The sequence below is a fragment of the Sorex araneus genome, chromosome 9, assembly GCF_027595985.1.
Source record: "Sorex araneus isolate mSorAra2 chromosome 9, mSorAra2.pri, whole genome shotgun sequence".
NCBI lineage: Eukaryota > Metazoa > Chordata > Mammalia > Eulipotyphla > Soricidae > Sorex > Sorex araneus.
Window position 1 is genome coordinate 11,167,291 of NC_073310.1, and position 11,553 is coordinate 11,178,843.

At 61.1% G+C, this 11,553-nt stretch overlaps 1 protein-coding gene across 3 annotated transcripts in view; it reads left to right on the forward strand.

Moving 5' to 3' along the window:
• Positions 1-3,598: 3,598 nt before the first annotated feature.
• HNF1A (HNF1 homeobox A) overlaps positions 3,599-11,553 on the forward strand; it is an 18,843-nt gene continuing 10,888 nt past the window's right edge. For all 3 annotated transcript variants that reach the window (XM_004615497.2, XM_004615498.2, XM_055147368.1), the window contains exon 1: positions 3,599-3,924. In XM_004615497.2, the coding sequence (XP_004615554.2) occupies positions 3,599-3,924 (326 nt within the window). The remainder of the gene's footprint in view (positions 3,925-11,553) is intronic.

Genomic DNA, 11,553 nt, shown 5'->3' on the forward strand with positions numbered 1-11,553 from the left:
ATTATTCCCCAACTCAGAGCTGCTCTGGGCATTCAGTGCCTTAGAGCCGGGACCCACAGTCCGCCGCTCACCCCCCACATAGCTACTGAGCATCCACGCTGGAGCACAGGGCGAATCCTCGGGCCCGGGGTGCCGCGGTGGACACAGCAGCCCTGCACTCTGCCAGTCCCTACCCCAGCGGGAAGGCCGGGTTTCAGTCGCTGACGAGAGGCCTGACAAATACGCAGCAGCCCTGAGCAAAGGAAGTAGGTGAGTCTCGGAGATAATTCACACGTTTCCTGTAGGGGCCAGAGAAATAGTTCAGGGGTGAAGGCACTGGCCTTACTGGCAGCTAATCGTGGCTAAATCTCTGGCATCACCCCCAGTTCCCTGAACAGCGCTGGGAGTGAGCCCTGAGCAGAGACCCTGAGCACCCCTGGGCGTGGCCCCCAAACCCGGAAAAGGAACAAGAAAGTTTCCCAAAGGAGCATTACAGAGTGAAAAGAGATGAGATTAGACATTCTGCTATTACACTTAGAACTTTAAAAAAAAAATCTGTTTAAAAACATTAAAATTTCTGGGGGCTGGAACGATAACACAGCGGGGAGGGCGTTTGCCTTGCATGCGGCCAACCCAGGTTCGATGCCCAGCATCCCATATGGTCCCCTGAGCACCGCCAGGAGTAATTCCTGAGTGCATGAGCCAGGAGTAACCCCTGTGCATCGCCAGGTATGACCCAAAAAGAAAAAAATAATAATTAATAATAATAATAATAATAATAATAATAATAATAGGGGCTGGAGTGATAGCACAGCGGGTAGGGCGTTTGCCTTGCACGCGGCCAACCCAGGTTCGATTCCCAGCATCCCATATGGTCCCCTGAGCACTGCCAGGAGTGATTCCTGAGTGCATGAGCCAGGAGTAACCCCTGTGCATCGCTGGATGTGACCCAAAAAGCAAATAATAATACTAATAATTCTAATAATGATAAAATTTCTGGGGCTGGAGCGGTAGCACAGCAAGTAGGGCACTTGCCTTGCACGCTGCCAACCTGGGTTCAATCCCCGGCATCCCATGTGGTCCCCTGAGCACCGCTAGGAGTGACTCCTGAGTGCAGAGCCTGGAGGAACCCCTGGGCATCGCCGGGTGTGACCCCCAAACAAACAAAAATAGAAAATTTAAAAACATTACAATTTCTTCCCATATACTAGAACTCATTGCAGCCCCTTCAGCAGGTGTGGGCAGGGAGGAGGAGGGGAGCCAGAGTGGGGGGCTCGGGGCACCAGCTTTGGGGGCACAGACCGAGAAGGTGGCTGGGCCCCCCGAGAGCAGCAGTGTCCCCAGCCCGCTCTCCTCTCCGCCCATCTTCAGACCCGCAGCCTCTCCTCCCCTGCACTGTTCCCAGCCTGACCTTGGCACTGCCGTCTCAAAGAATGGAACTTTCTGGAAATGGTCTCACCAGGATTGGGGTGGGGGCAGAGCACCCCCTCGGTCCCCACCCTGCCTGCCCCAGGAAATGGTCGGCCTCCTTATTCTGGGATGGGACTGGCTGGGTTCAGGAGCTCTGGCCTGGATCTGTCAGAAGAGGTTAAGAGGAGAGTCAGCACTAGGTGCAGGGGACGTGAGCTTCCCTGGGGCCAGGAGGCTGTCTTTGCGGGGGTGCAGAGCTTGGGGGCCACCTGGTGGTGTCAGGGTCTCACAGGGCAGGCACAGGTTGCCTGGACCTTTAGTGAGTGAGCAGTAAGAGGTGTTTTTTTTTTTTTTTGGCATTCATAGCACTGTCGCACTGTCGCACAATTGTTCATCTATTTGCTCGAGCGGGCACCAGTAACGTCTCCATTGTGAGACTTGTTGTTACTGGTTTTGGCATATCGAATATGCCACAGGGAGCTTGCCAGGCTCTGCCATGTGGGTGGGATACTCTCGGTAGCTTGCCGGGCTCTCCGAGAGGGACAGAGGAATTGAACCCAGGTCGGCCATGTGCAAGACAAATGCCCTACCCGCTGTGCTATCGCTCCAGTCCTTGGCATTCATTAAAAAAAAAAATAAAATTATTGGTTCATGAATCATAATAATATTCACCTCAGCAAAAGGTGCAAACAGGAGCACGTGCCTGGGAAGTTAGACCCCAGACTCAATCCCCGGCACCTCAAAAAAAAAAAAAAAAAGAAAGCAAAAAGTGTCCAGTTCAGTTTTGTTTGTTTGTTTTTCCAGTATATTCCCAGAGTTTGTGGAGCGTTACCCAATCAGCATTGGAACACGGTCTTCCTTCCCCGAGGAACCCCGTTCCCAGCTCCCCTCCCTCTGGGCCCCATCAACACGGGCCCGTTTTCTGTGGCCTGGCCCGGCCAATCCCAACCGTTTCCGTGGACACCGCCACACAGGCCAGGGCCTTCTGTACCCACTGCGTCTCCCTCATCTCCTGCCTCCCTCGGTGATGGCGGGAGCCCAGGCTGCGGCTGTGGGGTCCTTTGCAGAGCTGTCACCCCCCTCCCGGCTCTCTGGCCGACCTCTCACCCTTCCCCTCTGACCCTGTGTCCTCCCACCTCCCGGGATCGCCGAGGCCCTTTCTGGCCCCCCTTGGCCCTGGGGTGGATGTTCTCCATTCTTCTGGCTCCAGCATGCGCTTGGGTTTGGAGGCACAGGATAGCCCCAAACTAACTAACTAACTAACTAACTAACTAACTAACTAACTAACTAACTACCCCCTCCTCCCAAATCTTCGTCTCTATTGTTGAGTTGTCTGCGCTCCTCCTGGCAGCAGGCTCGGAATCCAAGGGCCTCCCCCGCTGACTGTCCCCCCCCCAAGCCCTCCACTCTTGTCCCCGCACACAACGTGCTTGGGCAAAGGGCCTCGCTCTCTCTCAGCCTTGGTTTCCTGCTCTGTGAAATGGGGACCATTCCCGAGGTCTCCCACAGAACACTTGAGTCAAACTGTTCTCTCTCTTGGCGGGTGCTGGGTGACGGGGGTGGGGGCGCGGTCCCCCCACCACCCCTTCCCCCATGGATGTGACCCGGCTCTGCTCTGACATCGAGCTGGCCCGTCCGCATCTACCTGGCTGCCTGCGGACTCTGTTCTCCCAGGGAAAACCGGGGTCTGGGACTCCCCGCTCTGGCCTCACTGCCCCACCCCGGTGACAAGGTCCTCCTTGGCTCCTGGCCCCTTCTATCCAGGGGCCCCGTCGCCCCCCACTCCCCCTGCAGTCCCCTCTGCCCCCCTGGCGCCGACCCCCTCCTCCACCTGCCCTCTCTCTCTCTCTCTCCCGGCCGGCCTGCTCCACGGCGCGGCCTGCTCTCTGCAGACTGAAGTCCAAAGTTCAATCCCTTCGCTAAGCACACGGATAAATATGAACCTTGGAGAATTTCCCCGGCTCCAATGTAAACAGAGCGGCCCGGGGCCCGGATTCAGTGGCCACCAGGGCCAGGGTTGGGGGCTGGGGGTGCCCGGAGGGCTTGCTCCGTGGGGTTCGAGGGGACTCGTGGGCGCGAGGAGCCGGGCGTGGGTGCTGGTAGGTGGACGGCCCACGCGGCGCGGGGGCCAGGCCGGTGGTGGTGGTGGTGGTGGCCGGCTCCGTGGCTGGGCGACCGCGGGCCGCGTGGCCCCGGGGCTGGCCACGCCATGGTGTCCAAGCTGAGCCAGCTGCAGTCGGAGCTCCTGGCGGCCCTGCTGGACTCGGGTCTGAGCAAGGAGGCGCTGATCCAGGCGCTGGGGGAGCCGGGGCCCTACCTGCTGGCCGCAGAGGGCCCGCTGGACCAGGCCGAGTCCTGCAGCGCGGGCCGCGGGGAGCTGACCGAGCTGCCCAACGGGCTGGCGGAGCGGCGGGGCTCCGAGGACGAGACGGATGACGATGGGGACGACTTCACGCCGCCCATCCTCAAGGAGCTGGAGACCCTCAGCCCCGAGGAGGCGGCACAGCAGAAGGCCGTGGTGGAGACGCTGCTGCAGTAAGACCCCTGCTCGCGCCCCCCCCCCCCCGTCCCCCCCTACCCCACCTGCCCCCAGCCCTGGCATCCGGGGCCTGCAGGGGACCCAGGCCAGGCATCAGGGCCTCCCCCTGCCCGGTATATGGGGCTCCCCGATTCCAGCTCGGTACTTGGGCTGTGGGGACAGACCCCCGGGGTCCGCGGAACGGGGGTGAGGGGGAGCGAGAGAGACACAGAGGCCCGAGGCCCTTCTGAACCTCCACAGCCATTTCTTCTGCCCCGAACCCCAACTTTCCTGGGCACTCAGGCTGGGGTCGGGCCAGGAAGCCAGTGCGGGGGGGGGGGGTGGGTGGCGGGGCCAGGGCTGGAGGGGGTCCCGGGGTCTCGGCCGAGCGGGGGGGGGCTTTCTTACCTGAGGCAGCTGGAGCCCCGTGCTGGAGCTGAACCCCCTTCTCAGTGGTCTCGCCCACCCCCCCGCGGCCCCCCCCGCAGTCCCCCATGTGTGTGTCCCCCCCTTCCGGGCTGCTCCCCATTTCTGGAGGACCGATGCCTCCCCTCTCCTCAGTGAAGCAGAGCTGGTTACTAATTACCCACGGGCGTTATTATTTCTCTTTTGTTTTATAAATTTATAAACGGCAAAAGGCTCTGATAAGGCCTGTGATCATTAACTCGTGGGGATGGCGGCCCGGGGAGATCAGGGACAACCCCCCACCCCGTCCCACAGTGGGGGTGGGGGAGAGGGCTGGGGTGGGGGGTGTTTCACGGACGGCCCGCTCCAGGCTCCCGGGAGTCCCCCCGCCTCTGGAGGGGCTTATGCTGGGGTGTCTGGGGTGTCTCGGGGGAAAATGTCCCCGCAGAAGTCTGGGTAGATACTTCCAGGCCAGGGAAACTGAGGCCCAGAGAGAGAAGGAACTCGGCAGCCCGGCAGCCGACTCCGGAGGCCAGAGTCCAGCGGGGGGTGCGGGGGTCCTGGGGAGAGCCCCAAGAGGCCCCAGACAAGCTTTTTTTTTTTCTGTCCAAGGTCCTGATCCTGGCTTGCGGTGGGGGAGGGCCGGGTCCCGCCTCTCGGAACCCTCGGGGCGGCCTGGGCAGGGGGCAGGGGACGGCCGGGGCCCCCTGAGTCGGCAGGAAGTGGAGGGCAAAGTGCTTCTCTGCAGGGGAGAGGCGGCAGCCCGGCCAGGGCCGCAGTGGCGGTGGCGACAGTGGCAGGGTGGGGCCGGGACATCCGCCCGCCTGCCCGCCTGCCTGCCTGTTTGGGGGGGGGCCCACACCTGCTGGGGGGCTTCTGAGGAAAGTGGGGGTCCGGGGTGCCCAAGGCCTTTCTTACCTGTCGAGGGGCCCCCTCGTGGTCAGCGCCCCCTCGGGTGGCGTGGTGGGGGGGCAGGCTCCATCCGAGGTGCTTGGTGGGGGCGGGGAGCAGAGGTCAAAGTTCTCCCGGGGAGCAGAGGGAGCTGGAGGCTGCGGGCCCGGGCGGAGAGGGGGTGCCGGGGCCCGGGAGGGAGGCCCGGGAGAGGCCCGCGAGGCCGCCGCCGGGGCGAGCCCGGGAGAAGCAGCGGGGCCGGCCGGACAGCGCGGGAGGCGCCCGCCGGCCAGGACGCAGGACTGCTTCCTGCCCATTGGGGTTTCTTTAATGCTAACAGCGCGCTATTTACTTTCCATTTAAATTCGAGATGTTGCTATAAATTATCAACCAGCTCCTTGTTCCTGCGGAGTTTATAACTAACTACCCGGGTTACTTATTGTTCAGGTAACAAAAGGCATCAGGGAAAAAAAAAACGCCTCCAGGGCAGAAAAGTGGGGCTTCGGCCCTCAGGGCCTGGGGAGCCAGAGGGGCTGGGCTGGGGGGTCCCTGGGGGAGGCTGGGGCAACAGGAGAGGCTGAGGCCCCTGGCTGGCCCCGTGGAGGCAGGAGGCAGGAAGTGGTGGTTTCTCTGAACGAGGCTGGGAGGGTCTTGTGGGGGCAGGTGAGGGCTGGTGGGAGACCCCAGCTGGGGGTCCGAGCTGGAACTTCCATTCTCCCCTCAGCTTAGCTGTGTGACCTCGTCCCTCTGACGCTTTCTGCCTCAACTTCTCCCTGGACATAGAATCCCATTTTAGTTCCCTTTCCTGGGGGCCTAATCCCCCACCCCCGCCCCCCACATACCCAGGGACCTCCCTTTGCTCCAGTCCCTCTGACGTAGCTCATGCCCACCTCAGGGCCTTTGCATGAGCTGCTCCTCCTGCCCAGATGTTCCCAGGGTCCATTCCTTCTGCTCCTCTGTCCTAATATTACCTCCTCAGGGCAGCCTTCCCAGACTGTCCCACCCCAGTCAACCTCTCCTCCACTGCCTCGGCTGATCTTCTGTCCCTTCCTGTCATCATGATTATCTTCTGGCTTTTTCTTAATCTTTTTTGGGTGGTGGTGGTGGTGGAGGATACACCCGGCTGTGCTCAGGACTTACTCCTGACTCCAGGCTCAGGGCTCACTCCGAGTGGAACCATATGGGATGTCGCGGGCCAAGCGAGTGTCCTGTCCCCGGCCCCGAGATCAGATGCTTCAAGGGCAGGCTCTGTTGCCGTCCTGTTCACCGAGGGGCTGACACAGCGGGAAGGGATGACCAGGATTCTCGGGGGACCCCGGGGACCTCTGCTGCGCACTGGGGCCAGGCGCCTCCTTCGGACAAACTTCCCGAAGGCCCTGCATCTCCCCTCCGCCTCCGGCTGCCCAAACCTTCTCCCTCAGGAAGCCCTGAGGTCGTGCCCACTGGGAGACCCAGGAACACCGCCTGGTCCAGTCCAGATCCCTGCTCTGCCCTGACTGGTTACGGCCGGGGATCGCCCTTTCCCATGCCTCAGTTTCCCCGTCAGGGTGGAGAGGATGGAGCGTGCTGAGGAGGTTCAGGGCACAAGGCAGGTGGCAGGTGTGTGCGTTGCATGCATGCAGGAAGTGCAATAAGTGGGTGTCCCCAGTGGCTCCACTTTACAGATGAGCAAATGGAGGCTGGAGAGGACAAGGGGCTTGTGTGAAGTGATGCTTATCGAGGCAGGAAGGTTGGGACTTGGATCCGGATCATCCCAATCCCAGACTCTGCTCTTTCCCAGGGAGGTGGGGGGAGGTGGGGAGGAGGGGAGGAGGAGGAGAGAAGATGAGGAGGTTGGTAGGTGGGGATGAGGGGAGGAAGGGGTGAGGGGAGGCGGGGAGGCGGGGAGGCGTCTTCCATGTGCTTCTGGGCCCTGTCCTTGAGCTTCACCATCAAATCACTGGCTCGGAGCTTGGGGTCCCAGAGTCCTTGCCCGGGAGACCCCTCTCCCTCGGCTGCCGGTAAAGCCCCATCCCTGGGACTCACAGGCCAGGCTGGGGGGAAGCTCCCCCCTCAGTGCAGCCCCCCCCGCCCCCCGCTTCTCGCGTCTCCCCGAGGAAGGTGTCATGGAGAAGGTGAGGTAACCGGAAGCGAGGTAGAGGAGGGGTGAAGGCGCTAGTGCCCACGGGCGTAGAGAGGGGAGTGTTGGCGGAGGGCAGGGAGGGAACGTCGTCGAGACCCCCCTAAAGCGTCGGGGGTGGGGGCCACAGGGCGTGGTGGCGGAATTCTGGCTGCTGATCTAGGGGCCTTTCCCGTCCCCCAGGTGGGTGGCAATGCCTGGGTGACAGTGAGGTCCTGACCAGAGCTGGCCCGGGTCATGGGTTGCCATGGGAACCAGGCCCCGTCATGGCGCCCACGGCCGTGACTGATGTTCAAGAGCTACATCCCCCAGCGCCCTCCTGGGACCGACCCAGGCTTGCTCCCCACTGAGTCTCTCCCAGCCTTCCTTACAGGGAGACGTAAAAGTGGGTGCAGGGGCTGGAGCGACAGCACAGCGGGGAGGGCGTTTGCCTTGCACTCGGCGGACCCGGGTTCTGATTCCCAGCATCCCATAGGGTCCCCTGAGCACCGCCAGGAGTAATTCCTGAGTGCAGAGCTGGGAGTAACCCCTGAGCATCGCTGGGTGTGACCCAAAAAGCAAAATAGATAGATAGACAGATAGATAGATAGATAGATGGATAGATAGATAGATGGATAGATAAAAGTGGGTGGAATTTTCTCCCCACCGTGTGTTTGGGCTTGGCCGAACATCTGCTAGCATCTACTCTGCCCCCCTCCCCCCATTCCTCCATGAGCCATCGGCTTCCTACACCCAGTCGCGAAGTCTGGCTCTGAGAACTCAGCTCCCCAGAGAGGGGGCCCTGCTGGCTGGCTCTCCAGACGCATGGCCAGGGGACCCCCAGAAACCCAGGGCCAGTGAGCCAGAGGCACCAACGGGACGGAGGGAGAGGGAGATGGGGCAGATGGTGCTTCCCTGGGCCTGCCTCGGTGATGGCGGCCCGACGGTCGGTCGGCCCTTGCGGGGCCTGTGTGCTGGGCTGCTGCCTCTACAGCAGGTGCTTCTTTCTGTGCAGGGGTGGGGCGTGTGAGGTCGCCACGCAGGTGCCGAACCCCGGGGCCGGGGCTGGAGGCCAGCTTGGCTCGTCTCCCTGAGCCCTCGAGTTTCTGACTTTATGGGCTTTGGGCCACACGTGGCACTGCTCAGAGACCGTTCCTGGCGCTGTGCTCAGGGGGACCCCAGGCGATGCCGGGGTTCAAACCAGGGTCCCGACCACCCCAGCCCCACGCAAGAAGGCAGCACCTTGCTGCCCGCACTGTCCAGCCCCCAGACGTGGCTCCCTCGCTCTGAGTTGAAGAAACGGTCCTGAGCTAAAGAATCAGGAGGCGCGGAGCCGGCTCCCGGGCGGGAGGCGCTCCTGGCAGAGGGAGGCTCCGAGGGCCAGCCCAGGCGCCGCCTTGTCAGCCAGGCTCGGCTGGGTGACAGTCTGGTGGCCTCCGCAGGGCACCGGGCCAGCCTGGTTGCTACATATTGCTAGACGAGGTGTATGGGACCCCTGGGCACTGCCTGGGAGGTTTCTCCCCCCAGCAAAATGGGACAAAGTCCCTGAAAGCTCTCTCCTTTCTCTCCCTCCCTCTCTCTCTCTCCTTTCTCTCTCTCTCCCTCCCTCTCTCTCTCTCTCCCTCTCTCTTTCCCTCTCCCTCTCTCTCTGTCTCTCTCTCCTCTCTCTTTCTCCCTCTCTCTCCCTCTCTCTCTCTCCCTCTCCCTCTCTCTCCCTCTCTCTCTCTCCCTCTCTCTCCCTCTCCCTCTCTCTCTCCCTCTCCCTCTCTCCCTCCCTCTCTGTCTCTCTCCCACTCTCTCCCTCTCCCTTTCTCTCTCTTTCTCCCTCTCTCTCCCTCTCCCTCTCTCCCTCCCTCTCTGTCTCTCTCCCACTCTCTCTCCCTCTCCCTTTCTCTCTCTCCCTCTCTCTCTCCGTCTCTCTCCCTCTCCCTCTCTGTCTCTCTCCCTCTCTCTCTCCACCTCTCCCCCTCTCTCTCTCCCTCTCCGTCTCTCTGTCTCTCTCTCCCTCTATCTCTCCCTCTCTCTCTCCCTCTTCCTCTCTCTCCCTCTCCCTCTCTGTCTCTCTTTACCTCTCCCTCTCTCTCTCCCTCTCCCTCTCTTTCCCTCTCCCTCTGTCTCCCTCTCCCTCTCTCTCTCCCTCTTCCTCTCTCTCTCCCTCTCCCTCTCTGTCTCTCTTTCCCTCTCCCTCTCTCTCTCCCTCTCCCTCTCTTTCCCTCTCCCTCTGTCTCCCTCTCCCTCTCTCTCTCCTCTCTCCCTTTGTCTCTCTCTTTTTCTCTCTCTCCCTCTCTCTCTTTCTCTCTCTCTCTCTGTGTGATAAAACTAATTTCTGGGGGAGAAATCAAAACCTACAATAGGGAAAAAAATCACCCCCCCAAAAAAAAAAACTGAACTAACACTCTGGGGCAGAACGGAACCCAGAAAATATATTCTTTTCCAATTAAAGAATTCTAGGTGCTTCCTATTTGACCTTTTTATGCAAAATGACTTATGAAATCAGTACCTGTGAGAGACAGACACACAGGAGCAGAGACAGGGAGGTTGGAGCCGATGGCTGGAGGAGGTAGCAGGGAGGGAGCACTGGTGGGGGAGGAGGGGAGGCCCCGGGCAGGCCGGCTCCTGAAATCAGATAAACATATTTGCTGCCCAGCACGCGGCTGGACTTTGCCCGCCCTTCCCTCCTAGCTCTGACGGGCAGGCGAGGGCGGGGCAGGTGGGGAGAGAGGGTCCAAGGAGCTCCTGAAAGCCAATGAGAGGCGCCTGGGGAGGGGACAGGGTTGGGGTGCTTGCCGAGTCGCAGCCGGGTAGCCCTGAATGGGGGGAGCTACATGCTCCTTGGTCTCAGTCTTCCTACCTGTGCAGTGGGCGTGGACAGTGCCTACCTTATCTGGGGGCTGTAAGACTCGAATGTCGGGCCCTTAGCACTGAGCCTTCCATGACGTCTGTCCCCCTGCTCTGGTGTTTACCCAGTCGGGACGTTGCCACTGAGGCTGCAAACAGAACCTGCCCCCCTGGGCCGGAGACATCTCAGCAGGTCCCGGCCCAGGCCTTTCAGGCAAGAGGCGTGGGTTCGATTCCTGGCACCACAAGAAGAAGTGACCCCCCGAGCACTGAGCACCACTAGTGTGACCCTCAGTCCCCTCCCCGGTCAAAGCAACTGAAAACGACCTGTCTTGGCTCTTCCCCATGGCTGATGACAGGAGGCCGTGTCTCTTGGGGAGCTGAGCACTGTTTGGGGGGCAAGGTGGGTCCCCTGAGGATGAAGGGGGCCTGGGGAGATGGGCCGGGCTTTTCATAGTTAGGTTTGTGTGGAGCGACTAGGGCCCAGCCTTCTCAGAACACGTGATGCTACTGAGCCACACAGTTCCTTCCACCCGGGCCCGTGCCTGGTGGCACAGGGGCTGATCCCAGCTCTTCCGGTGGTGCTCAGGGAATGGGACCCGGGCCACCTGTGGCAAAGCGTGTACTCGACACTTGGAGCTTGCTCCAGCCTCTAAAATTCACTTTTTACAGGTGGAAAGTTTTAGCTTCCCCCCTCCCCCCCGAAAGTACTCAGGGCTTACTCCTGGCTCCGGGCTCAAGAATCACTGCTGGAGGTCCCAGGGGGTGGCCCTGTGGGGTGCTGGAGACGGAACCGGGGTCAGTGGCATGCAAAGCAAGTTCCCCAGCCAAGCACCGGTCCCTCGGCCCCCTGATTTCCCTCGGGACACCTGTTTCCGTGTCCTTGCATGAACCGGGGACGCAGATGTTGCTTTGCCAGCCACACTCGGCCCCACCTGGCCTCCAGCTTCCCCGCTCTGTGGGGCCACACAAGTCGATCTGGCACAGGCCACTCGTCACACCGGCAACACTGAAAGGCTCCGATGCCAGAAGTGAATTGCGGGTGGAGAATTGAGCTGGACCCGGGGGTGCTGGGGACCCGGGTTCCAATGCCAAGGCTGCCCATCTCCACACTGTGGGACGCTGCTTTGACGTCCTTGTCACACAAGCTCAGGAGGGAGGAAGAGAAGGAGGGTGGAGACTGTGTGTGTGTGTGTGTGTGTGTGTGTGTGTGTGTGTGTGTGTGTGTGTGTGGTTTACAGGGTACGGGCTGGTGGCTGGATTCCTTCTCTCTGTGAGCAGGGCACAGGACTATGGACTCGAGGTGTCTCCTACTCCGTGGAGTCTCTCTAGGGAGAATAAGAGCACTGAGTGGACTCTCTCTGGGGCCCCAGGCCTCTGAGTGGTGCCCACTGCCCCTTCACTCGGGGACTCG